Source organism: Enhydra lutris, unplaced genomic scaffold, assembly GCF_002288905.1.
Source record: "Enhydra lutris kenyoni isolate GAN:26980312 unplaced genomic scaffold, ASM228890v2 scaffoldscaffold18, whole genome shotgun sequence".
NCBI classification, from domain to species: Eukaryota; Metazoa; Chordata; class Mammalia; order Carnivora; family Mustelidae; genus Enhydra; species Enhydra lutris.
Window position 1 is genome coordinate 24,154,884 of NW_019154102.1, and position 25,266 is coordinate 24,180,149.

General features: G+C 49.2%; 1 protein-coding gene and 1 pseudogene across 9 annotated transcripts in view; one reads left to right on the top strand and one right to left on the bottom strand.

The window, feature by feature from the left end:
* Positions 1–6,124: 6,124 nt before the first annotated feature.
* On the top strand, positions 6,125–6,806 carry LOC111147935 (annotated as a pseudogene).
* Positions 6,807–11,874: 5,068 nt separating this feature from the next.
* LOC111147910 (dynactin subunit 1) overlaps positions 11,875–25,266 on the bottom strand; it is a 33,023-nt gene continuing 19,631 nt past the window's right edge. For 6 of the 9 annotated variants that reach the window (XM_022504181.1, XM_022504180.1, XM_022504175.1 and 3 more), the window contains 24 exons: positions 24,758–24,955; positions 24,407–24,611; positions 24,252–24,330; positions 23,969–24,128; positions 23,752–23,856; positions 23,384–23,575; positions 23,180–23,296; positions 22,780–22,932; positions 22,034–22,194; positions 21,760–21,928; positions 21,428–21,496; positions 21,133–21,195; positions 20,875–21,024; positions 20,551–20,712; positions 20,337–20,468; positions 19,982–20,107; positions 19,593–19,735; positions 19,146–19,312; positions 17,772–17,786; positions 17,447–17,580; positions 17,140–17,332; positions 16,840–16,919; positions 16,211–16,300; positions 11,875–15,804 (listed from right to left, as the gene is read on the bottom strand). In XM_022504181.1, the coding sequence (XP_022359889.1) occupies positions 15,667–15,804; positions 16,211–16,300; positions 16,840–16,919; positions 17,140–17,332; positions 17,447–17,580; positions 17,772–17,786; positions 19,146–19,312; positions 19,593–19,735; positions 19,982–20,107; positions 20,337–20,468; positions 20,551–20,712; positions 20,875–21,024; positions 21,133–21,195; positions 21,428–21,496; positions 21,760–21,928; positions 22,034–22,194; positions 22,780–22,932; positions 23,180–23,296; positions 23,384–23,575; positions 23,752–23,856; positions 23,969–24,128; positions 24,252–24,330; positions 24,407–24,611; positions 24,758–24,955 (3,201 nt within the window). In that variant the 3' untranslated portion in view covers positions 11,875–15,666. The remainder of the gene's footprint in view (positions 15,805–16,210; positions 16,301–16,839; positions 16,920–17,139; positions 17,333–17,446; positions 17,581–17,771; positions 17,787–19,145; positions 19,313–19,592; positions 19,736–19,981; positions 20,108–20,336; positions 20,469–20,550; positions 20,713–20,874; positions 21,025–21,132; positions 21,196–21,427; positions 21,497–21,759; positions 21,929–22,033; positions 22,195–22,779; positions 22,933–23,179; positions 23,297–23,383; positions 23,576–23,751; positions 23,857–23,968; positions 24,129–24,251; positions 24,331–24,406; positions 24,612–24,757; positions 24,956–25,266) is intronic. The other 3 variants (XM_022504176.1, XM_022504179.1, XM_022504183.1) reach the window with 1 other exon arrangement.

The following is a 25,266-nucleotide window of genomic DNA, read 5'->3' on the forward strand; positions in this document are numbered from 1 at the left end:
AGTAGGCGGGATGAGGAAAGGGAGCCTCTGGACACCAAGTACTGGGCTCAGTGATAAACACAGCTTCTCTTTTTTAACTCTCAACAGTCCTGCCAGGCAAGGACTGTTGGAAACTGAGACTCAAGAGAGTGTAATACTAGCCCATGGACACATAGAGGGAGGAAGAACAGGGGCTGGGAGCTCCTTGAAAAAAATGAACTCCACCTCTTTTCTTACACAGGCCCTATTGTAGATCTACTGAGTGTCTTCAGACCCATATTTCAGGGTTTACCTTTTCTTTCAGATAAGAAACTTATGTTCTGTATAAAGTCCTCGCTGTGTTCCTAGCTCCTGGGGCTTCCCCCAGTGGAAAAGCCACACATACAGCAGACTTGTAGGAAGGTGTGGTTTGGACACCATGGCTGAACCATAACTTTAACCTTATGTCCTACTTTCTTTCCATAATCCATGGACTCAAAGACTAGCAAGACTAGGATGACTGACTCACCTTGGTTTGCCTGACACTTTCCCACTTTTAGCTCTGAAAGCACTTCAGCCTACGAAACACCTTGTCTGGGGCAGATCGGGATAGGCTGGCCCAGAAGACCTGGTCTCCAGCCTCAGGGCATTTCCACCAAATCAGGGATTAGATGAATACACAAGCAGAAGAGTGCAAGGCCTCATAAAACAGCACAAAGGGAGGGAGAGGTTTAGTAAAAGAAAAACCATATGTGTTTAGAGGACTTACTCATTTCACAAATGGTCATGGGTTATCTTGGAAGTCCCCAGCCATAGCTTAGGCCCTATGTGTTACAAAAACACTTCATAGAGGGGCGGCTGGGTGGCGGAATCAGTTGAACATTCAACTCTTGATTGCTGCTCCAGTCATGATTTCAGGGTCATGAGACTCAGCCTGCGGAGGCCCTGCACGGGTCCCACATGAAACTCCCTGTCAGGCTCTGCACTGCGCTCCCTCTCCCTCTGCACTGCCCCTGTCACATGTGCATGTCCTCACGCTCTGAGAAGGAAGGAAGGAAGGAAGGAAGAGAGAGAAAGGAAGGAAGGAAGGAAGGAGGAAAAGTAAAAGAGAAAGAAAAAGAAACACTTCATGGAGAAAATGGCCTTCAGTAGGATGTAAAGGGAAAGGGTATAATGGTGAGATTTGGAATAGCAGACAGGAGGGAAGGAACCATAAAAACAAAGACCTAAGTGACGGAATAATGCAGTGTACCCCAGGAACTAGGGAGCAGTTTCCCTGGTACAGTGTGGATTTGGGGAGGAAAAGGACTGGGCCATTCTAGGGGGACACATAATTATCAGCAAATGTGTCTGAGCCCCAAGGAATATGGAATGGGACTTTGTACAAAAATGGAAGGATTGGGGGCACCTGGGTGGCTCAGTGGGTTAAAGCCTCCGCCTTCGGCTCGGGTCATGATCCCAGGGTCCTAGGATTGAGCCCCCCATCGGGATCTCTGCTCGGCGGGGAGCCTGCTTAAAAAAAAAAAAAAAAAGAATGGAAGGATTGGCTTCAGGGTGGGACAGGTTGGCACAGGTGGAAAGACACGTTGGGCCGTCACTGCCAAGCATTCCAGGAAGACCCTTTGGCTTCTACTCACCCACTCCACTCATGTGGATTTAAATTTAGTTCAGATATTTTAGCTTTTTATTCTTGTTTTTCACTTCGTGTAGGAATTAGAGGATGAGGTTCACTCTGGGTTAGTGAGGGACAGGATGCACAAAGGGAACAGGTTTGCAGGCTGAGGATCCTTCCTGATAAAGGAAGTAGGGAGGGGGCGCCTGGGTGGTTCAGTGGGCTAAAGCCTCTGCCTTCGGCTCGGGTCATGATCCCAGGGTCCTGGGATTGAGTCCCACATCGAGCCCCACATCGAGCCCCACATCGGGCTCTCTGCTCAGCAGGGAACCTGCTTCCTCCTCTCTCTCTCTGCCTGCCTCTCCGCCTACTTGTGATCTCTGTCTGTCAAATAAATAAACAAAATCTTTAAAAAAAAAAAAAAAGGAAGTAGGGAGAGGACTGCTCTGGCAGCAAAGTGCTTTCCAGTGTCCACTGGGAGTTCACTGAAAGCTTGTTTGTTCCTCTCTCCAGCTCTAATGACACCTTTGCTGTCAACCAATGCACATTCTTAATTGCTTTTTTTTTTTTTTTGGCTTAAGACAAAAACATAATTCCAAGAGTTCTTATTTACTTTGAGAGCCTTTCTGTCTTGCTGTAGAAGTCATTCATTTGCTGTGTGTGAGCAAAGGGCCAGGCAGGGTGGAGGCTTGGGGCAGACGACCTGACATGCCTCCACTGCCACCAACCGCCACAATGCCTGCTGCCTCGGGGCCGCAGGGCTTTCCCACTCTACCTAATTCTTAGGTGACCCCTCTTCTCTCCGTATGAGGAGCCAGGTTCCTCAGCAAGTGTGATGCAAGTTCAGTTTATATCCAGAAGTCTAGCAGGAAGGGACACTGAGAAGTAAGGTTTGGGGCTTTCCCATCTCTCCCACTAGGAGGGTGAAACGGAGCTTAAGAGAGCCTATCCAAGAATGTACCACAAGGTTTCTAAGCCTTGACCAATGGTAAAGCTATATTTGGTCTTCCAATCGACGATGATGTGTCTGTTCCAGAAACTAGAACCCAAGGTGAGGGCGGGAGGGGCGGCTGAGAGGCATCCCTTCCCCTCACTGTGCCCCAGCCTGAGCCTTTCAGCCAGGACTCAGAAGCGGGCTCTGCAGGAATGTGGCCGTCCAACCTGACCACCTGAGTGGAGTGAGGCTGGAGGACTTTCCTGCCAAATGGACAAGAGCTCAGTGTCTGATCCCAAAGAATCTACTGTACAGCAGTCCCCCTCTTCCCCGCAGGTTCACCTTCTGTGGTTTCAGTTACCTGCAGTCCACTGTGGTCCAGGAGCAGGTGCTCCTCCTTCATTAGCAGGTCAGCAGGAGCCTAAGGCTACGTAGGTCACAGCACCTACATTATTCCCCTCACTGCATCTCATCCTGGGCATTTTATCATCTCACAGCATCACCAGAAGGGTGAGTACCATACAATAAGCTATTCTGAGAGAAAGAGAGAGAGCACATTCACATGACTTTTATTACAGTATATCATTATAGTCGTTCTATCTTATTATTAATTGTTGTTAATTACACTGTGCCTAATTTATAAATTAACATAGGTATGTATGTTAGGAAAAAACATAGTATATAGGGAGTTCAGTGTGTCTGTGGTTCCAGGCACTTACTGGGGATCTAGGAACATATCTAGACAAGGGAGAGCTACCATACTTGTTTTCCAGCACTGCTTTGGAATTTTCCTTTTCTTTCCTTTCTTTTCTTAAAAAAAATGTAGTTTCAGTTGAACTTAGGGATGAAAGAGAAGTAAATGTAAGAATTCGGTTCATTTTGAACTAGAGTTTTTTTTTTTTTTAAGATTTTATTTATTTATTTGACAGAAAGAGATCACAAGTAGGCAGAGAGACAGCCAGAGAGAGAGGAGGAAACAGGCTCCCCGCTGAGCAGAGAGCCCGATTCGGGGCTTGATCCCAGGACCCTGGGATCATGACCTGAGCTGAAGGCAGAGGCTTTAACCCACTGAGCCACCCAGGCGCCCCCTCTGGTATATTTTCTTGATAGACCTCTCTGGCACATTGTTGACAATTGTTTCCTTCTTGAAATCCCCTCTTTTGGGGTGGTTTTGTTTGCCTGTTGTTTTGTTTTGGTATATTTTGGGACATCTGGATCTTTAGGCATGTGCATCTTCTTCTTTGCTGAATACTGCCACAATGTGCTCTAGAAGGACGATAGTACTACACACCCCCACACGCAGTATGAAACACTCTAACGGGATTACTTAAGGACAAGCGTTGGTAGAGTTGGGATGCTCCAGATCTCTGCCCCACAGCATTTGCTCAGCCCCTCCTTTGCACCTACTCCCCACAACTCTCTCTTGTGAACCTGAATCCTGTTGCTGGCTTAAGTCAACCCCATGACCATCCCCACTGTCCCCACAACACAAACCAACTGAGAGCATTAAAGGCTCACTCTCCTAAAAGCTTGTTTTTGCATTTTGTTCCTTGTCCCCAAATCACTGGAGGCCTTCCAGGGCAGTCAAATAAAGTCTGAGCTCCTTGGATTGGCACCCAAGGCCTTCCCCTGCCCAGCTTCCTCATTCTTTCCCTGACTTATTTCCCCCCACTCTCTATGGGAGAGCGCTTGAATCCAGGCAAGGGGACCCATCCTGGTGCTGGGGGATAAACCAGTACAGCCATTCTGCAAAAACATGTGGTAATACTTGATAAGGTTGAAAATACACATACCAAACAACAAAGCAATTCCACTTTTGCATATATGTACCAGAACCACACGAACAAGGATATTTGTGCAGCATGGTTTGTAGTGCTTAAACTTGGAAACAATCTGAATGTCCATCAAGAGCAGAATGGAGGGGCACCTGGGTGGCTCAGTGGGTTAAGCTTCTGCCTTAACCCTTAACCCTTAACTTAACCCTCAGTGGGTTAAGCTCAGGTCAGTATCTCAGGGTCCTGGGATTGAGCCCCACAACAGGCTCTCTGCTCAGTGGAGAGCCTGCTTCCTACCCCGCACCCACCCCCCGACCTGAGTCTCTGCCTACTTGTGATCTCTGTCAAATAAATAAATAAAATCTTAAAAAAAAAAAAAAGAGCAGAATGGGTAAGTTCCAGTCTCTGTACCCTTCCCCACTCTGACCCCCACTGACCTAGCATCAGTGGGGCTATTTCTTTTTCAGACCATCTATCTTCATTTAAAACAGGAGCCTGACTACCTACTTTATAAAATAGTTAGAATTTTTTTCCCCCACTGAAAAATGAATTTCCTGTATCATGTAAATATGTAAGAAAACTCTAACAAGTTGTGGTCAACTACTTATCATTTTTTGAAATCTTTTTAATCTAATCTACTCTTTTTTAATCCACTTTTAAAAGTTTATTTACAGTAAAATCCATTTTACCATTCAGTTCTAAGAGTGTTGACAAATGCATACAGCCAATCTTTTGCCTTTTTTTTTTTTTTTTTTTTACAAAGGAGTATCAACATGAGTCTCACTTAATTTATCTTAGATTTTGTCCACTGAAATATGAGACTTTGGAAAACAAAGCTTGATTTCACAATTCAGTAGGCAAGTTGTGTTTTCTCCATGAGTTCACAAAAGTTCAGTTTCACCCATTGGTCCTTGCTCAATTGTTTGCATAGGTTCTGATTGTCTTTTAGAATGGCCAGTCATGGGCTGACCCTTTCCACCAAGATCAGAAGGGAAAACAAGCCTTGCTTTCAACTCTCTACAGACACTTGACAAGCCATTGCTGCAGGTGAAGGGTCCAACCAAGGAGTGTCTAAACCAGGTGCCCTAGGCTGCCAAGTCCAGAAGTGACCTAAAACTAAATGGCAGGAGAGGGTTTGCCATTTCTGAGCTACTTTGTCATCTAGAAAGTGTCAAGATTTGATAGCCTAAGCATTGAGGGAGAGTGAACACTTGTCCCTACACTTCTCCAAGAAAGGCAGGGGAACTTGGACTCTTAGTAGGCAAGTACATGAAATCAACTAAGTTAACTTTTTAACCATAAGTCCACCATTCTGTTTGTTCTGACATGATGCAAAAAATTTTAATTATTCATTGATTAAAACCTAGAAATACTTTATGCCATCCCATCAAGAGACCAACTACTACCTCACCCAATATTATATCCCTCCCTACCCCAGTGGTATTGACCTTTATTCTTCAATGGGTGACTTCAAAAATGGGATGCTAAGCCTCACCAAGATGGTGACTTTGATGGCCAGACCCTCTGAGGTGGCCAGCCCCTCTTGTGGTGTAAGAATTAACATATCTTACAAATTTCCAGGTGGTGCGGATGCTGGTGGTGAGCGGACCACACTTTGAGAATCACAGCTATAAATCTAAAAATTTATAGGAAATGTGGAAGGCAGAGGAACCTATTAACACTATAAGGATATATTTTAAATCCAGACTCTGAGAAATAGTTCCTTCAACAAATAAATCATAAGGGAAAAGAAAGCAAGAAAGAACCTAGAGATTAAAAGAGATTTAGTAGGCATGGAAATTAGGACCAAGAGAGCATAGGTGAAATACAAGCCTTTATCTCTGTATGAAGCTGGATGTCAACATCTACCACATTCTGCCCAGTGCCTCCAACAACAGCTACAGGCCAGCCTACTTAGACTGGTCACTCCAAATCACTTCAAAAGGGAAGCTTGCCTATCGACTCGAGTATAAAATATCATGGGAGCTCTTTGTTTGAGCACCAGTAGAAACAATATCCTATCATTGCTGAGGAGATAGTGACAGATTCTAGCTTCTACTGTGTAATCTGGTCCCAGGACGACACTGGGCATAAGGCTTTCATTGATATTTACTTCATAGATCAGATGATGTCTTTGACTTTAATACTCTCCCACAAAATTACTTGAAGTGGGTAAAACAAGTATCTAAGTTGTCCAGTGAATCTTAAGAACTGGACATTCATCCCAAGTTGGATCTGGGCCTCAAGGAAGGACAGATCATCAAGTTGAGTAACATTAACATTGCAACCAAGAGATGATGGGTTTCTAAGCCCAGGACTACAGGGGACTGGGGGCCTAAGTTTACTCCCAGACCCACTTGGAGGCAAAGTCATTATTCCCCCTCTATCCTCAGAGGATGTCATGAGCAGTCATGTTGCCCCCACCACCCATTCCAAATCTAACCATGGAAGCAATGACACAGATAACCTTTTAGGATGGGCTTCTCCTACTCCTCTCATGACACTAGCTCCAGTCTCTGAGCAATGACTTGGGGAGCCTTTGGCCCTGCCTCCAGCTCTGTTTCAAACCTGGCACCACAGCCATCCAACTACGTCCAGGACTGAATAGCCTCGGCAGAACATCAAGAATGGACTCGAAGGGCACCTGGGTGGCTCAGTGGGTTAAGCTGCTGCCTTCGGCTCAGGTCATGATCTCGGGGTCCTGGGATAGAGTCCTGCATCGGGTTCTCTGCTCAGCAGGGAGCCTGCTTCCCTCTCTCTCTCTGCCTGCCTCTCTGCCTCCTTGTGATCTCTGCCTTTCAAATAAATAAATAAATTCTTTAAAAAAAAAAAAAAAAAAAAAGAATGGACTCGAAGAATAAAAATGACCTTGAGAAGATGGGGAAGAAAACCCCATCTTTGATGAAGAAAATGGACAAGGTGCAGAAAAGACTTTTTCTAAACACTTCCGATATATATCTGTTTGGGGGATGGTCAGAATACTCACACAGAGCCAGGGGGTATTCTTGAAGACTTTGTCATAGAGTTCATCCCTGAAATGATGCACAAGGCAATGTCAATTGAAAGACAAGGTCAAGGGGCACCTGGGGTGGCTCAGTTGGTTAAGCCTCTACCTTTGGCTCAGGTCATGATCTCAGGGTCCTGCGATAGAGCCCCGCATTGGGCTCTCTGCCCAGTGGGGAGCCTGCTTCCCCCCTCTCCCTGCCTGCCTCTCTGCCTACTTGTGATCTCTCTCTCTGTGTCAAATAAATAAATAAAATCTTTAAAAAAAAAAAAGAAAAGAAAAGAAAAGAAAGACAAGGTCAAGTGTAAGCTGAAGATTTTATCTTCTTGATTTGAAAGGATCCAGGAAGTTTGCTAAGGTTACTTGTGATTACTGTGATTACTGTGAAACAGTCTGGAAAAGAATTTGATGAAGTCTACTATGGATCTTGACACTTTTTCTAATTTCTGAAGCTTCATTATCTTGTGGGGCAACCATTGATAGTAACTGATATTTTCTGCAGTAAGTTTCATGTAATTGAAAGATGAACAAAATTTTCATGTCTTCAATTTTAGAGTGAGATTTGAGATCTTAACTGCCTGCTTTGATATTACCATACTTGAATTACTTATTGGGTTTCAATGACCACACAAAAGTTAAATTATTTTGCAAAACACAGTTCCTTCTGACTTTTGACTCTAAATGATGAAGAAGTACTTGTATTAGGTGTCTTTGTGCCATTGTAAGCTTCTACTACAGTTGTTTAAAATGTGAAACCTAAATGTCACTTTTGACACTGTGATACCTTAAATATGTGTTTCATGTATTTTGAAGTTTCTAGACAACAGTAATCTAGCAGATTATTAAAGATAATGAACTGTTCAATCATTATATTGTATACCTGCAACTAATATCACACTGTATGTTAACTGGAATTTAAATAAAAACTGAAAAATAAAGATAGTGAACTGGTTTGTGTTTTTGTTAAGTAGAAGTTGATATTGGAATGTAGTCTTTTGTAAGAATGTTTATGTCTTAGAAGATAATTTGCATGGAGGACATGGGGAGATGGAGAGGAGAAGAGAGTTGGGGAAAATCGGAGGGGGAGATGAACCATGAGAGACTGTGGACTCTGAGAAACAAACTGAGGGTTTTAGAGGGAAGGAGGGTGGGGGATTGGGTGAGTCTGGTGGTGGGTATTATGGAGGGCACGTATTGCATGGAGCACTGGGTGTGGTGCATAAACAGTGAATTCTGGAACATGGAAAAGAAACTTTAAAAATAAATAAATAATTCTTTAAAAGATAATTTGCTCTATTCTTTTCTTTAGATAATGAGTGATTTTTCGGAGAAACTAAATTTCACATGAATGCTTGTGTTGAAAGATTTTTGACTTAAAAATTTTGGGGCTTATATATACTAGATGTCAAGTCGTAGAACTCATTCTCCTGGATCAGATTAAAGCATCTAAAATACATGCTTTTAGTAGTAGTTGGAATGGAATTGCTTAAAGAGCTGATGGCAGAATAAGCATTTGGGGTAGTGTTTTGTTAACATATTTGTTAGTTCTTGTTCATTGTGGAAATGCGTACTTAAAATCAAATATGGCTATAGAAACCACTTCCTCACCTTCCTGTAGATCAGGATATACATATTTTATTATTTTTTTTAAAACATAGCTATGATGATTAGGTTTTTTTTAAAGATTTTATTTATTTATTTGACAGAGAGAGATCACAAGTAAGCAGAGAGGCAGGCACAGAGAGAGAGGAGGAAGCAGGCTCCCCACTGAGCAGAGAACCCGATGTGGGGCTCAATCCCAGGACCCTGAGATCATGACCCGAGCCGAAGGCAGAGGCTTTAACCCACTGAACCACCCAGGTGCCCCAGGATATACATACTTTGTGTATTTTTAGCTATACTTCATTATTATTGCACTTATTATAAAATAAGGATTTAAATTGCATTTAAAGAGATCAGGGAATGTTACTATTTGTGAAATGGAGCGTTTTGTGGGCTATTTATAAACACTATAAATCAGTAATTGTGAAAACTCTTCTTTCTCAAGCTACTAATACCAGGAACAAAATATGAAAAATTAAAATGAAATGACCCATGACCCTGGGGATACAAATCTTTAAGTTGGAAACCCCTTCTCTGTCCCAGAACTAAAACTACTGGACAGTATTTTCCTTAACTTTCCCAGGGCACGCAAGCTGGTTTATGTCATTCTCTTTGATGTTACTTGCTGTGTATCTGCCGTCTCTTGCTCATTAACATGGCGGGAGTAGTGGGGCTTATTGTACCTGTGGCTTACTGTGAAAGGTTCAGCAGGCCAGGGAGAAATGATCTCTAACGTCTGTAAAATTCTTCTCCACCTTTTAAGTTCAATTTATTTCAGTCATCTCATGATCCTTGGGCACCTCTTTGTGAAGTCTTGTTTAGCAATTTCAGGGGACAAGAAATCCTTGTACTTCTCCCCTGAGCTAATTCTCTGAAAGTGGATGGACTAGCCTGGGTGTCTATAATTCAGAATCTGGGCAGGGATAGGGATGGAGAAAGTTGTCTTCCTTGGGCACTGTTCTATGCCTCACTTCCCTGCATCCATGCTGACTGCAGCTCCATCCCCTCTCCTGCGTTCATGTGGGAAAGTGTTGTGTAGATGGCATCTCCACTATTCTTTTCTGTTGGCTGAGAAGCACACCTTTGGCCTGTAGCTATGGCTTGGATGAAGGAAGTTCAAGGGGCTGCTCTTCGTTATATTCTAGAGCAGTATTAGTTTCCTTGTAGCTCCACCCTGTTGCTCCACGTGAAGCAAAGTTTTACTTGGTATTCACCCCAGTGTTTAATCATTGGCAGGTTTAGAACTTCTAACCTGATCTGTGGAGCAGAGAGATTGAAACCACTTAGCTCATGATGAATATCCATGTTGCCATGCTGCCAGGGTATCTGGCCCCTTTCTGTCAGTCTTCAAGTTCTTCAGTAGAAATGTGTTATATCATCATTTATTAAGGGTCATAACTCCAGCTAACTGAGTCTTCCGAAAGTGAAGGCTCTAGTACCCAGCACCTAGAGAACCTCAAAAACAGGTTGCTTTCCCACCACTTTCCCTTCTCCCTAGCCCACCTTTCCGTGTACAGTGCTATGAGGAGACTGCTCCTTCACAGGTGAAGGGGCCCTATCAATTTGTTTAATTAATGGGCAACTTTGAGGCAGAAGTTAGAGCATATAATTTCTTAGCACTTACTTGGATGCTGTTATGGACTGAAATTATGTGTACCTCAAAATTCATGTTGCAATCTAATCCTTAATGTGATGGTATCTGGAGGTAGGGCCTGTGGGGGGTGATTAGGTCATGAGTGTGGAGCCTCATGAATGGGACTAGTCCACTTCCAAGAGGCCCGAGAGCTTGCTTACTCTCTTTCTGCCATGTGAGGATCCAAGATGTCAGCTGCCTGCGACCAGAAGAGCACCCTCTCCAGAATACGACCATGCTGGCACCCTGATCTCAGAATTCCAGCTTCCAGAACTGTAAGAAATCAATTTTTGTTGTTGATAAGCCACCCAGTGTATGGTATCTTGCTATCACAACCCAGGCAAAGACTGATGCTTGCAATCTGAATGAAGGAAATTCTTACATTTAGTTTCAAAATATATTCTCTCTTGATTTCCCTCCTTTATCTCTTCCTAACTTTGGGTCCTTTTTTTTTTTTCATTGTACTCCCCCTCCAACAGGTCTATGGTCACAGAGCCATGGCAGGACATCTTTAAATTAAAGTTTTAAATGCAAAACACTGAAAGGAAAATCACTACAACCATTGGTGACTAAGAACTGGGAGCCTATGTTCTCAATCTTCCTCCACATTGTATTTATTGTATTCTCAAGATGATCTTGTATGTGTGTGTGTACATATATGTAATATATATGTACATATTGACTGACACATTAAAAATGAAGTTTAAGGGGGCGCCTGGGTGGCTCAGTGGGTTAAACCTCTGCCTTTGGCTCAGGTCATGATCTCACGGTCCTGGGATCGAGCCCCCACGTCGAGCTCTTTGCTCAGCGGGGAGCCTGCTCCCCCCCCCCCCACTCTGGCTGCTGCTCTGCCTACTTGTGATCTGTCAAATAAATAAATAAAATCTTTTATTAAAAAAATGAAGTTTAAGACATACAGATATAAAGCATATGTTGTATTGGTGCAATAGTGGTAACTTAGAAAATGGGACTCAAGAGACAACTATTTGTGGTGTATTGTCTTTCCCTTGAAACTTACCCCAATACACATACTATAAAACAAAACATTTATGAGACAATCAGGGAAATTTGAACACTGGATCTTTGATGGATTAAATTTTTTAGATGGGATAATGGTATTATAGTTTTCTATAAGAGTACTATCTTTTAGGGATCCTAAAATACTTTGAAATGAAATGAGAAGATGATGGCTGGGATCTGCTTCAAAATAATCTGGAAGGAAAGGAGAGCAAAAGGGTGTGGGGAAACACGATCAGTCATGAAATGGTAGATTTAGGCAAATGGAGATTCTTTACATCCTACTCTCCTCATTTGAATGTTGAAATTTCCCATGATAAAAAGTAACAGAACGAAACATAGGGTGACAGACATATATTTACTCTGACACATTATTTGAGCAAGATGAGTCCAGGTCTCACTCCCCAACTCCCCAGGCTTCCGGAGAGGAATGGAGGTCAAACATGCCAGGCTGGCCCTTTGCGCACGTCAGCAGTAGCCACCCTGCGTCCCCGGGAGCAGCAGTGCCCGTTCCAGCTGGCATACGTGGTAGAGATGAAAGCAGCCTGGATGAGTGACAGGTTTCTCAATATACCTCAAGGAGAGGGCTACATGGAGCGTACACCCACAGGGAGGCAGGAGGAGCCCTTACCCTCAGAGCCCATGTTCTCTAGGTGCCCCTAGGCCTCTCTGCCAGGGGTCAAGGTATTCCATCCTAAGAAGTTTTGTTTGCTTTCAGCCCCAGGGCTGGGTAGGGCACGATGGGCTCTGGGGCCTGGCACGTTTCCCAGGGTGAGCCAACAGAGATTCAAGTCTCCATACTGCCTCCACTCCTGTTCCCCACCATCAGGTAGCACAAAAAATGGGAACTAAGCAAGCAAATTCAACTGGGGTGACTTTGACTCTCCCTAAGGCTTGGCCCACTAAGAAGAGGAAATAGTGCCTGGACGGTAGCGAGTAAGATGGTAACTGCCCAAAAAACAAGCCGAAAGCTGGGCACCAAGGACTGCCTCTCCTTTGGGACCCAAAATTTATTATTTGCATCATAAATCTATGTCTTCGGAACATGACTGCTTATATGTCATTCCATTTGTTCAGTATCAGCCCCTCCCAAGTATCTTTTTTTATTGAGTACCTGGGTGAAGCATGCTATTTCACTTGCTCTTGCCCTGAAGATTACCTCCGGAAGGGATACACCTGAGAAAGGTGCGATTAGCCCCAGTACAGACACAGAAATTGAGGACAAGATTAGGAACTTGCCCAAATTCCCACAGCTTATAAATGGAAGAGCTGGAGTATGAGCCTTATTCTTACTTCACAAAGCTGCCACCATATTGGGGAAAGTGCCATTGACCTTGAGAATCTGCCCAAGAACACCAAAAAGAGATTTCTAGTTGACAAGATTGAGGCTGCTCATACCATGCCCCTGCCAATGGCTAGCCAGTCTGCTTGGTTCTCACGTCACAGCTGTCAGCTGGGTGGATGGACCAAAGGAGGCCATTCCCATGCTCTCCCCAATCCTTGTACCGAGTGCCTCACTAGGCCTCTCTCCCCCCATCATCACATCCCAGTTTCCCGAACCCTCGTGGGCCCCATAAGCAGCTCCCATCACTATTCACAGGCAATGATGCTTGTGTCAGCGGTCTGCCATCTGCTGGCCAGCTTCCACAATTGAACATTGACTGAACATTGGGACACAGTACACACATGCTGCTCTCCCCCCCTTCTTGCCACCATGACCCAGTTCCTACTCCCTCTAACCCACTGAGACTGCTCAGCTCACCAGGCATCTGAGAATCAGATGCAACTTTCTAGAACGCAGACACATTGCCTCTGAGCTGTATTAGAGGCTGTTGACTACCTCTCCTCAATCTCTCCTCCTTGGCCCTGACATTTCCTCTGGGGGCCTCTGCTCCAGTGAATGTTGCCCTGGGCTCTACAGCAGGCTCTTCAATACTCAGAACTGCCCAGGGCTCTGCCCTCCCTCTGCCTAGACACTCTCCTCAGGTGACTTGTGGCCTCACCTGATTTCCAAGCCATCAGTCGCTTGCTCTGCCCTGACCAAGTCCTGCAGGCCAGTGGCCTTCTGTTCACTGTACTCCTTCAGGACCTGGGGGACTACAGGGCATGGGATCTGGCTTTTCCCGTGGCCAAGTCATACAATCCCAGCAAGTGAGGAAGAGCAACACCTCATAGGGCAAACCGGACCACAGAAGACAGAAGACAAGAGGGAGAACAGGCGAATCTGCTCTCCTCCCCTCCATCAACCCCTGTGTAATGTTGCAGCCAGGTACCATGCTTGTGAACGGTCTCCCCAGAGACAGCCCATGTGGGTAGGTGGCTAGCTGTGCTTTGGCGAAGCAGTGGGCAACTCATTAAAACAAAACTTGTTTCTTCTCCTTCCCTGCCTAGTTTCCGGCCCTCTTCCTCAGTCACAGTGCTTTGGGACTGCAGTTACTATAAAGCATTACACTTTGGCTTTGCCTCTGGTTCAGTTCTCTAAGTGACCTGGACTAAACCTCATGCTCATCCTATACCTCATCCAAACCAACCACCACTGACACAACTCATCCCCGAAACTGTATCTCCAATCCAGACTTCTCTGCTAAGCTCCAGACCTCAGCTCCAACTGCCCAGGGCCATCTGCACTCATACATTCTTCCAAGCACCTCATATCCATTTCCAAAATGAAGTTCACAGCTCTCCTTCCCAAACATGTGCTCTTCTCCCTGTGTTTTGGGGGATGCCCAGATAAAAGACAACCTCTAGGAACTCTCACTCTGTCTACGGTGGGTAACCAAAGGGTTAACTGATGACTGCAATGGCTAGAGATGCTTCCCGGTATGAAGCAGTGTTGTGGGTGCAGGCACTGGGAAGGGAAACAGGCCTGCCCGGCACGGGCCACGGTGCTGGAAGCCAGCATGCGTTCTTTCTTTTAGCCTTCACGGCAACCCTGGGAGGCATCATTCTTCCCATTCTGCCATTGAGAAAGCAAACCAAAGGTTAGAAACCCTGTCAAAGAACAAAGCCACTAAATCCAAGCACACCTGGGAAAAAACGTTCACATTCTCTACTCCCTCCGGTACGGGAGCACCCAAGAGGCCACAGAATTGGAGATTTCCTAAGGTGGCAATGCCAGGGCTGTCTTAATAAATGAACAGGATGTCAGCTGAGGAGGGGTGGGGCACGCAGGGGAGCAGAGGGCAGGAGATGGCCGGCATTCTGGGCAGCGGAAAGGAGCCTGAGAGAGCACAGGGCGCCAAAGCAACTGCAGGGATTCACTAAGGGAAGACAACAAGGCACACGTGGACAAGTAGCCCCGTGAGAGGCTGGAGAGGTGGGTAAGACCCAGAACACAGATGGCCTTGTGTGCACTTCTAGTGAATTTAAAGTATCTCTAGATACTTAGAGAAACGACTTCAGGGTTTTATTTAAATTAGAAATTTTAGTTGGAAGAACCATTTCAGGATTTAAAGCAGGGAATAATATGGCCCAGTTTGCATTCTGGAAAGGTCCCTCTGCTGTGAGTGGGAACTGGCTGACAGATGCATGGAGGTAGGGTGGCTGACCCTAAGTCCTAGCTCCCCTAACTCCATAAAGAACTTGGGTGCTAAGCCCCTGGTCTAGCCCTTTTCCCCTTGTTCACAGTAACTCCGTGCACATGAGTGTTAGGGGCATGCCGTTCCACTGGTCTCTACAGAGAGGGACCTTCATATCTGGCACAGCCAAAGCCTCCTCAGCATCCCTTCTCCTCCACTTCTGCTCTGAACCAAAAGGCCCAAGTCCCACTGCCAACACCACACAGAAAGCACTGAAGCAGAAGTTGCTTTAATCAAGGGGTGAAGTCCTCTATCAGGGGAACCTCACTGAACCTTTGGTGGTGGGGTCTCAGCCTACCCCCCACATGCCCTGAGGCCCCTCAGGAAGGAGGGAGCAGCTGAACAGCAAATCCTGGCAGAGGCCAAGGAATGGAAATAGGGGAACCCAAATCAAGGGGCAGGGGCAGGGCACTGACAGGTGGAAATAAAGCTGAACAGGGCAGGAACAGCTGTGCACACAGTTCTACAATGGGGACTAGCTGCGGAGGCTGTGCGTCAGGTGGAGTGGCACCAGGAGGGCGGAGGGTAGAAGTGCATGGGGTGGAAGGAGCACTTAGGAGATGAGGCGACCATGAAGCTGGTGCAGCTGCTCCTGGGTCAGCACCAGCCGGTGTCGCTGTCCAAGGCCAGCTGCGCACGAGAAGGTCACTTTGCCCATGTAGACCGTGTCGTCTTGCTGCTCCTCCTTGGCCTGGGAATTGGCAAGGGGAAGAGGTCCCCAGGTCAGAGGTTCACCTGAGCTGTGTGCCACTGACAGGGACCCTGAGCACTGGGACAAAGGCAGCCCCCATGAGAGACAGACTTTGGGGCTCCTAGACTATGGTGACTACATATTCCAAATCAGGATTGGGGTACAGAGTCTGTCAAGAGAGCTCTGAGCCTCTCCAGGTGTCAAAAGTCATAGAAGATGTTCAACTGCTAAAATACTGGGATTTCTGGAAGCACTGCAAGCACATCTGAGTTGCTTACGAGTAAGACTTGGCCAGTTAACTCAGGATGTGCAGTTGTTTGACCTGAGCCCCCAAAGGCTGCTTCATATTCTGGAGAAGAGGGAAGGACCCACCTGAGGCCTCAATTCTCCTCATTCTCCCTCTTACCCTAAGGAAGGCTGATGAAGGAAAGATGGCAAAGTCAGTGGGGACTGTGGCTCCAGGGCGCTGAGATACGGTCTCCTTAAGGACCTCATCCTGGCAAGGAGGAGAACAAGGATTCATTTAAGCAACAACACCCCCTGCCCAGGCTAGCCCAGAATCTCCCTGGTTTCACAGGGACACCATGATCAGGAGGAGCAGGGACCTGGTCCTGTCACCATACTTTTGCTCTCACCTCCAACCCCATCCCTATCCAACATCCTTACTTTACAGATACTTATCCTTTAAAGCCTGACTCAGACTCTACAGCCTCTGGGAAGCCACCCCCAACCATTCTACCCCCCCCAGTGATCTCAGCACTAAAGAATCTGCACCCGAACCCCACACCCTAAAGATGATCTTAGCTCAACCCAATTTGTTGATGAGAATCTGTCTTCTGTTTGCACCAAAACAGTGAGCTTCTGAGACAGGAACCCTGCCTTGCCCTCCACCTCCTCCCCAGTGTGCTGTCTAGCACAGGGCTGGGCCCAGAGGAACTCTGAGAGTGCCCAAGGAAACAAATGTACTAAGGGCTCCAGCAGGGAATGTTATGAAGCAAACTCTGCAGACTGAGGAAGAGTAGGGTCTGAGCTAACCTTGAGTTTCTCGATGGTGTCACTTAAGGACTTGAGCTGAGCCACCTGCTCCAGGAGCTGGGCCGATGGGCTCTTGGCAGCTGTGGGGAAGGAAGCTAGTGAGGCCCATCAAGGCCCAGTAGACCCTCTCATGGAGCAGGTCCATAAGAGAATGGATGAATCAAGCAAACCGAGCACCGAAGCCAGAATGCAATGCTAGGAAGAGGCTCTACCATATGGCACATGCCTGGGTAGGGGTTACAGCCCTGGGGCAAAGGGAGGGGGGTATGTTACTCATTTCATGGGTTGATGGGTCCATACCAGGGCTGGAACGAGTGATATCTACTACGTGGGTGTGTGTGCTCAGTTGATTCAATGTCTCCAACAGCTGGCTGGTCTTACGATACAGCACACCAGCTGCTAGTTCACTGTCAGGGCCCTCATGAGGTGAGGGGGAGAGCTTTGCCACATGCAGCGGGGGCAGGGCTGCTAAAGATGCCTTCATCTGGGCTCCCTGTGGGGGGAAGAAGAGGAATGGTGGTAAGAAGCAACAGAAGGCCCTGCCATCTATCATCAATGGGGCAGGTGGACTCCATCTGCACCCCAGTCATTCCTGTGACCCCCTCACCTTCAGGATGCTGTTCTCATGCTGGAGCTGGGAGATGTGCAGCCTCATGGCAGAGATCTGCTGAAGCAGCAGTGGTGAGTCCTTCACCAGCCCAGGGCCTGGCACAGATCCTGGAGCCTGCCCAGGGGCACCTCCTGCATGTACCAAGACCAATGTCATCAGCCCCAAGCGAAGAGGGTGGAAGATGGGCCCCATCCCTGCTCATCCCCTTTCATTATCCACTCCCACCTCCAGTCCTGGTTGCTCCCAAGGGGGGAGTCTTACCCTGCTCCCCCAGACCCACTTCCCACAGCCCTGGCAAACCCCTGCCAGGGAGGCTCTCTACCTCGCTGCTGTTCTTCTGTGTTCAGGATAGCCCATGGGGGAGCAGGAAGAGAGGAGAGATGAGTTAGGACTTGGGATTAAGGGGCCACACCAGAGGAATCCTAGACACAATCTACAGGAACACCTGTTCCTAACCCTCACGCTCCCTCCGACAAGAACCTGCCCCTGCTCTCTGCGCCTGTAGGAAGAGCAAATATGTGTGACAGAGGAGTGAAGCGTGAGGAAGAGCCGCAGTGGGGGTGCGCACTGGAGGGAGCACTTGGGGCAGGAGGCGTTCCTGCTCCCTGCCTCACATTCCATCTCTAAGAAGGGCAGAGGGATTGCTCCAGAGACCCAAAGATGTCTGCACCTGTACTGTTCCACAGCAGCAAAGCTGAAGTTGAAGGTGCAGCTGCATTCCCTGCTCCTTGGGTTCCCCATTATTCTGGGGCGAAAGACGCTCTTTTTTTAGTGGGAAATTTTGTGAATCAGAACCAGTATCGGTTTAGAGAGCCTGTGCTACAACACAATGTGGTAACTCTGGAGACCCCTTGCCCAAGGAACAGGAGCCAACTATACCACACAAGTCCAAGGCCAACAAGTCCTCGGTCACCTCCCAAGAACAAGAGGCACCAGGGAGGAGGGCTTTAATGAGAACAAGAACCTAGTGAAGGCGAATTGACAAGACAGGCATAGCAGGGGAGCTCTAGAAATCCTGAGGGCTTCAGGCCAAGGAGCCTGTCTTTTGGAAGTAAGAAAGAAACTGAAAAACTACAGGGCAGATGAGAACCAGCACAGCAGTGGACACCCCCTTGGTCCTGGAAAACTAGGGAGACTGGGCTTCAGAACCAGAAAAACTCCAGGTAAAGGGCCCTGACCATACTAGAGACCAGAGAGAGGTCAGAACACAAGTCCCAAGTGGAACTGGGAGAACTCAGCAATGGAAAAGACAGCCATTCCACAGGATAAAGGCACATGAACTCAGTAGAGAGAAATACAAAGTGCAAGCAAAAGAGCAATCAAGATCAGGCATCAGGCATGGCTGGATACAGCAGCAAAGTTAGCCTAATCTGCTGCAGGCTGATGACTGTCTGGGATATTGGGCTGGCACAGAAAGACCAGACCCAAAAGGGACATCTGTTAGAGTCTAATTGTCGTCGTAATTCTGGGCTCCGCTGACAAGCTGGTCATGCCCCACCTTGATCAGTGGGACTCTGCGCATTATCTTCAGGAGAAGTAAAAACTTGGTAAAAAGCTTTCACAGAGCAAAACTGGGCAAACACATTCCTGGCTGAACATCCAGTAAGAGGGGGTGAGAAATCAAACTGAGGCCAAGGACAGGAGGGAAGCCATTCAATCTCCTCTGGGATAACGCTGCCTCTCCCACTGCACTCACCACCAGCAATGCCAGAGACCAGGGTAGCAATACCCGAGGGAGGGGGCCCCCGGAGCCCCTCGATCGTGCGCTTTGACTGGTTGTTCAGCCGCTGCTTTAGCTCTGCCTTCTCTGCCTCTAGCTGGTCAATGTCAGCCTGGAGTGCATCCATCGTTTCCTCAAACTCCCTGCGAAAGACAATATGGGCTTGGGCAGGGTCCCTTCCCCAGAGCACCAGCCCCACTTCTCAGTCCTGACAGAGCCTCAGAGTAGCCCTGCTGGTGAGGAGCCGGGAGCAGCACATGCTCCAACTGGAATGACACAATGGGCTTGGCAGTGGGGAAGGAAAATGGTATCTCCTCTGAGGAGAGTCTCACTCGGAGAGGGCCTGGGGAAGGGGGTGGTTAGGAGGGAGAGCGGCTGGCAGGAAGGAGTGGAACAAGCAGGGATGCAGGGAAAGTGCCTGACTTCTCCTTCTTCCGCAGCAGGGCCTGCGTCTCCTCCAGCCGAGTCTGGACTTTCTCAATGCGCTCGTCTGCATCCTTGGCAGCGCTGTCCAGCTTCTTCTCCAGGAGGCTCAGCCGCACATTGGCCTCACTCAGCTCCTCCCCCTGGACAAGGACAGAGAGTGTCTAGTTCCCTCACATCCTCTCATGGGCCCCAGGGACCCAGGACAGACCACGAACCAGAAAGCTCCAAAGGGCCCACAGGTGCTCTCCCCACTGATCACAGGTGCCACTTCTCCCCTCAACCCCCAACCAGTTTCAGTCCCAGGAGATCCCTAACACTCAAAGCTGTCCTGTACCTCAGCAGTATTTCCTGGCCCTGCAGATCCTGAGCCTACCCTCCCCTCTCACCTTGATTTTCAATGACTTCTTCAACTCCTTGATAACTGTCTCTCGATCTTCAAGCTTCAAGCCCAGGCCTTCAGCATCGGTGATTTCTGCACGAAGGGCTGCAGCCCTCAGCTCAACTGGGGGAGGCTAGGGGTCAGGTAGAAGCAGAAGGCAGAAATGGGGAGAGGAGGTCACCAATGTGCTCATTCCAGAGAGAGCTGGGCATAGGGAAAGCCTTGTCTTCCAAGCAGGGTGGTGCTCTCCAGATTCCCTTCTCCCACCTTCTCCCTTCTCCCAGCCCTCCCACACCAGCAGCAACTCTGTAAGCCTGGCTCCTCTGGGGTCCTTGAGCACCTCCAAAGAGCTCCCTACCCACCTTGCTGGGGGGCCGCTCTGCATCATACTCGCCCTCTTGCATGGCTGTGGCCAGTTTGTTCATGGTACTGATGAGGATGTTGCTCGACTGCCGCAGACACTCATAGGGGCTGCTAGAAGGGGTCCCGTAGATCTGCAGGAGCAAGGGCAGTGGTGAAAATCCCACACTGGCCCCAGGACTTTGCCACCACCTCTGTCCAGCCATCCAGGCCTACCTGCTCGCTCGCTTTGAAAGCCAGATCCTCCAGCGCAGCCACAGGCAGTCCCTCATTCTCTGCGAGTGGGGCAATGAGCTGGGCGGCAGCAGCTGCCACCTCCTGCAGCACGGCCACCACCCACGTCAAGTGTTTCCTGCAGTCTAGGAGCGTGTCCGACACCTGTGCGACAGTTCAGAGTCAGGAGCCCAGCCCAGGTCCCGCGCCAGAGCTCCCAGCTACCTCTAGACCATTCTTGTTCCCTGACCAGATGCAGACCTCAACACTCTAGGCCCCTCCTGCTTCTACTCAGCTTCCTTTCCTTCCCCCTTCGCTGCCCTAAACCTGTGCTCCAAAGGCCAGAGCGGCTGGAATCCCAGGAGCATCTGTCCCTGGCATTCGCCTTCGGATCTTCTTGCAGAACTGGCGGATGTCACTGCACGATGTCTCCAGGTCCCGGAGCAGAAGGGCAATATCTGAAGCCTCCTGGCCACCCTACTCAGGGAATAGGAAATAGGGAACCAAGACAGCATTAGGGCTGGAGGTGAACAGGTGGGAACTAAAGAAGAAAAGGAAGTGAAAAAGACCTGGCTGTGCTCTCACCTGCAAGAAGGCACGCAGCCGTCCCACCTCCACGCTCATGCAGTCCAGGGCACTCTGGGTGAACTGTAAGGACAGACGTGTGTGGTTGTCAGCCCCCAACAGGAGCCCTTCTGCCCCATCGCTATTTCTAACAAGTCCCTCCTCTCCACCAACAAAGATGTCGGTTCTCTGGCTTTCCTGATCTGACTGTTCCAGTCTTATGGGACACCTGACACCTAAGGGCCAGGTCTCTTGACCTGATGTCCCCCACTGCTGACCTCTACAGGGGGCTCAAGCACTGACCCAGACACCTCACCTTAATGTGGTCAGCCAGCTGCATGGTACTGTCCTCGGGCTGTTCAGCAAGATGGATACTATACAGATGCTGAGGAGAAATGACAAACAGACTGCTTTCAGACCTTGGAAGGATGGAGAATTCTCCCCAGACTGCCCCAGTCACCACAGGACTCCAGAGGTATAAGAGAATCTGAGACCCCAAGAAGCTGCATCCTCGGGCAAGTCCGTTTAGGAGCAAGCCAAGCCTTAAGCAGCCAGCCTAGGACATACAGCCTTGGCCACACTGGCAACAGCCTCAGCAGAAGAAACCTTCCCTCCCTGCTGTGCCAAGCCTGAATTCTCGCCCCAGACCTGGTAGTACTTGATGGCCTTGGTGAGAGGCTCTACGTTGACAGTCTCGTCCAGTTGATCCTTGTGTAATAGCTCAATGAGGAAATCCAAGGAGCGCTCATGGGCACTCATCTCAGGGTAGAGGCTGCCGACCTTCTTATATACGTCCACGCTGCACTGAGAGAGGGCGCTGGAGACCAGAAAAGGGTCCTCTGAGGCCAAGGCCTGCCAGGAACTCTCAGTTCCATCCAATCCTGGCCCTGTGGTCCCGGGGCAGGGGCCGGGGGTCACTTACTGCTCGTAGCGGTGGAGCGTGGCCTGCAACAGACTCAGTGAGTACACCAGCCCGGCAGCAAAGCTCAGCTGCTCCCCTGCAGCTCCTCGGAGCCCGGGCCGCTCTGAACAGTTTTCGCTTAGTTCAAACTTCTCCTGGGCCTGCTTCCGGATCAGCTCTGCCTGTGGGAAGAAGCACCAGGGACCTGGGCTCAGAGCAGAGGACGGAGAACAGACTCAGGAACACAGGACACAAAACTGAGCAACTAGGCGGGAGGGTTGGGCGGCGGGGGATAGCGCATGGACACATGTGGAGGAAAGCAGAAATAGCTCTTAGGTGGGCAAGGGAGTCTCACCGAGGGAAAGGATAATGATGTGATCACCGGCGGTTGTGAGGATTTGGGATGTGGAGATGAAAGGGTAGTGAACCAGTGGGGCTAAGCTCTTTCCTGCCTTAAAGCTACTGCGCCCACTACCCTTTCACCTGAATCCTATCCTGACGGTCATCCCCCGCACTAGCTCCTAGTCACCTTCTGGGTCTCAGTTCCAATGTTCTTCCTTTGGTGCCACCATTCCACCTGAATCAGAGCCCCAGTAGTGCTGTCTCAGAGAAGCCGCCTGCCCTTCACAGCCCAGCGTCTGTAATGCGCATGCATCTGCATTCTTCCACCACAAGATAAACTCTGTGAGCAGGGACACTGACCGCTATCTTCACTCAGCATCCTCTGGGCCTGCTACACAGCAAGTGATTAGACTGACCAGCCATACCTTGCAAATGAGACGAGGCATGAGCAGCAGTACCAGGACGCAGTCATGGTCCCCACCCGGCCGAAGGAAGCTGTCAGGCATGAAGGCCGTCAGCAGGGACATGTGCCGGTTGGCCTGGGCCACCTCCATCTGCCTCAATTCCATCTCAATTGCCTGTGAGGTGGACAGGAAGGTGGGCTCTCAGCCAGGCCGGAGAGAGCCTCGGAACTATCATACCTCATTCCACCAGGCCCCCTGCTTCTGGGACAAGCCCTAGCGAGGAGTCTTCCAGACCACCATGCAAAGCATACCCCTCTCCAGCCACGTGAAGTCCAGAACCCCACGCCAGATCAGCCTATAGCCACAGCCAGTCTGGATGCCCCCAACACTCCCCACTCTCTGGCCTATCCACTCCCCTGACCTTGGCATGAGCCTTAGTCTCAGCAAACTTGATTTTGAAGTCAAAAGTCTCTGGGGGTGGCTGCTGCTGCCTCTCCACAGATGCTTCTTGCTGGTTTGTCAGTTCCCGATTCACATCCTAGGAGAGAGAGAGACAATGAGGCACAGCTGGGTCACAAGGGAGCCCAGAGTGATTGTGGGTGGACAACAGGGGGTACACAGGCACCTGAAGGTGGGCGGTCAGCTGGCGGTACTTCTTTATGGTTTGCTGGTAGTCTGCGACCGTCTCCTGGGCTGCCTCCACACGCTTCTGGGCCTCCCGGACCCGCGCACCCGCCATGTCCAGCTGCTCCCGCAGCTCCAGCTCTGTCTCGCGTGCATTCTCCTGCAGCTCATCATTCATCTCATTCATCGCTTCCTGGGAGGCCACAAGGCAGTAGCGGCAAAGGAAAAGCAGAGTCAGGGTAGCAGGTCAGGGTGGGCCACTCACCACACAGCCTGCTCAAAGGTCAGAGGTCATATCAGTCCCTCTTTCAGCAAGTGCCTTCCAAATACCCTTTACCAGGGTGGGAAGTCAGGGGTCTCTTCTCTTACCAAGTCTCCCACGGTCTCTCTCAACTCTCGTACTTTCTCTTCTAGATTCAGGTTCCGGTCTGTTAGCATCTCCACCATCTCCTCGGCACCCAGAGCAGCATCCACCTGTGTTACAAGGAGGGAACAGGGGGAAGAGCTGCTGAAAGGCACCAAGAAAGAGGAGGCACTGGCCTTTGAAGAGAGGGGTCCCCTGGGTGAGGGCCTGGGCTCCCCAGACCTGCTCCTTGAGCTCATCAATGGTGCTCTCTGCCTGGCTCAGCTCCTCCTGCAGACGCTCCCGCTGTTGCCTCACAATCTCCAGCTCTTGGTTCTTCTTCTCCATGAGCTTCTGGAGTTTCACATGCTCTTGCTTCTCAGAGGAAGAAAGATCCCGCATCCTGTGGAGAAGCAAAGAGGGAGAAGGGAGGAAGTGCTGTGTCCGAGTCACTGGCCATGGGCACTCTCTCGTGCATCTAGAGAAAGGAGAGCGAGCCTGGAGCCAAGCAGGGCGGGGACCCTACCTCACCAGGGCGTCCTTCAGGCGGGCGTTCTGCTCCTCGAGCTGCTTTAGCTGATAACTGGACGCTGCCCCATCTGAGCCTGGGGAAGACCATTAACACTCTCAGACATGGTTCCAACCCCACCATCTGGCCCCCATCAGCTCCTGGCCCCTTACCCTTCTCTTCTATCTCAGCTTTGAGGATCTCTAAGTCAGTGGTGAGCTCATCCACACGTTCCTTCAATGCCTCCACCTCCTGCTGCAGGGACTCGGCCCGCTCTTCGGCCATCTCCTTGTCCAGAGTGGCCATTTCGATGGCATCGGCAGTATCAGCCATCTCCTCCATGTAGCGTTCCTTTGCCTCCAGGGCCTCCTTGGCTTCCTGAGGAGGGGTGGAGTTTGAAGGGAGTACCAGCGAGGGACACCTCACGTACCCTTTCTCACGGGATATTCCAGGCTCCAGCCTACTGTCCGGTGCACCGGCTTGGGTCCCAAGCTCCCCAGCCACCTCTTCCCCCCAAGTCCCACCTTCCGCGCCTCCTTGAGGCGTCGCTGCAGGTCTGCCTGCTGCTCCTGCATCTTGCTCTTCCATTCTTGCACCTGCTCCAGCTGGATCTTATGTTTCTCCAGCTCTTTTAGTTTCGCCTTGTCTTCCGCCCGTTTCAACCGCAGGGTCTCCAGTTTCTCCTCCAGGTCCCGCACCTGGGCTCTCAGCCCCTCCTCCTCCTGCAAAGGAGAGACCCCTTGGTAGGTACATAGCTTCCCCCTTCTCCTCACCAAGGCTGAGCTGGAGCAAAAGCATAGGAATGTACGTAAACATCTTTCCAGCCCCAGGTCAAAAGCAAAAGTGGCCTACAAACATCTGAGAAAGGAGGGTCCAGAAGGGAAAAGTGTGGAAAAGGGCAGAAAAGAAAAGGTAGCTGAGTCAATGGCAGAACCATATGCTGTGTCCCCACCCTTCAGACCCAAATTCTGGGTCTCCCCCACCTCTGGAAAATTTCTAAGATCCTGCCTGGGGTCACAGGCCCTCCATGTCT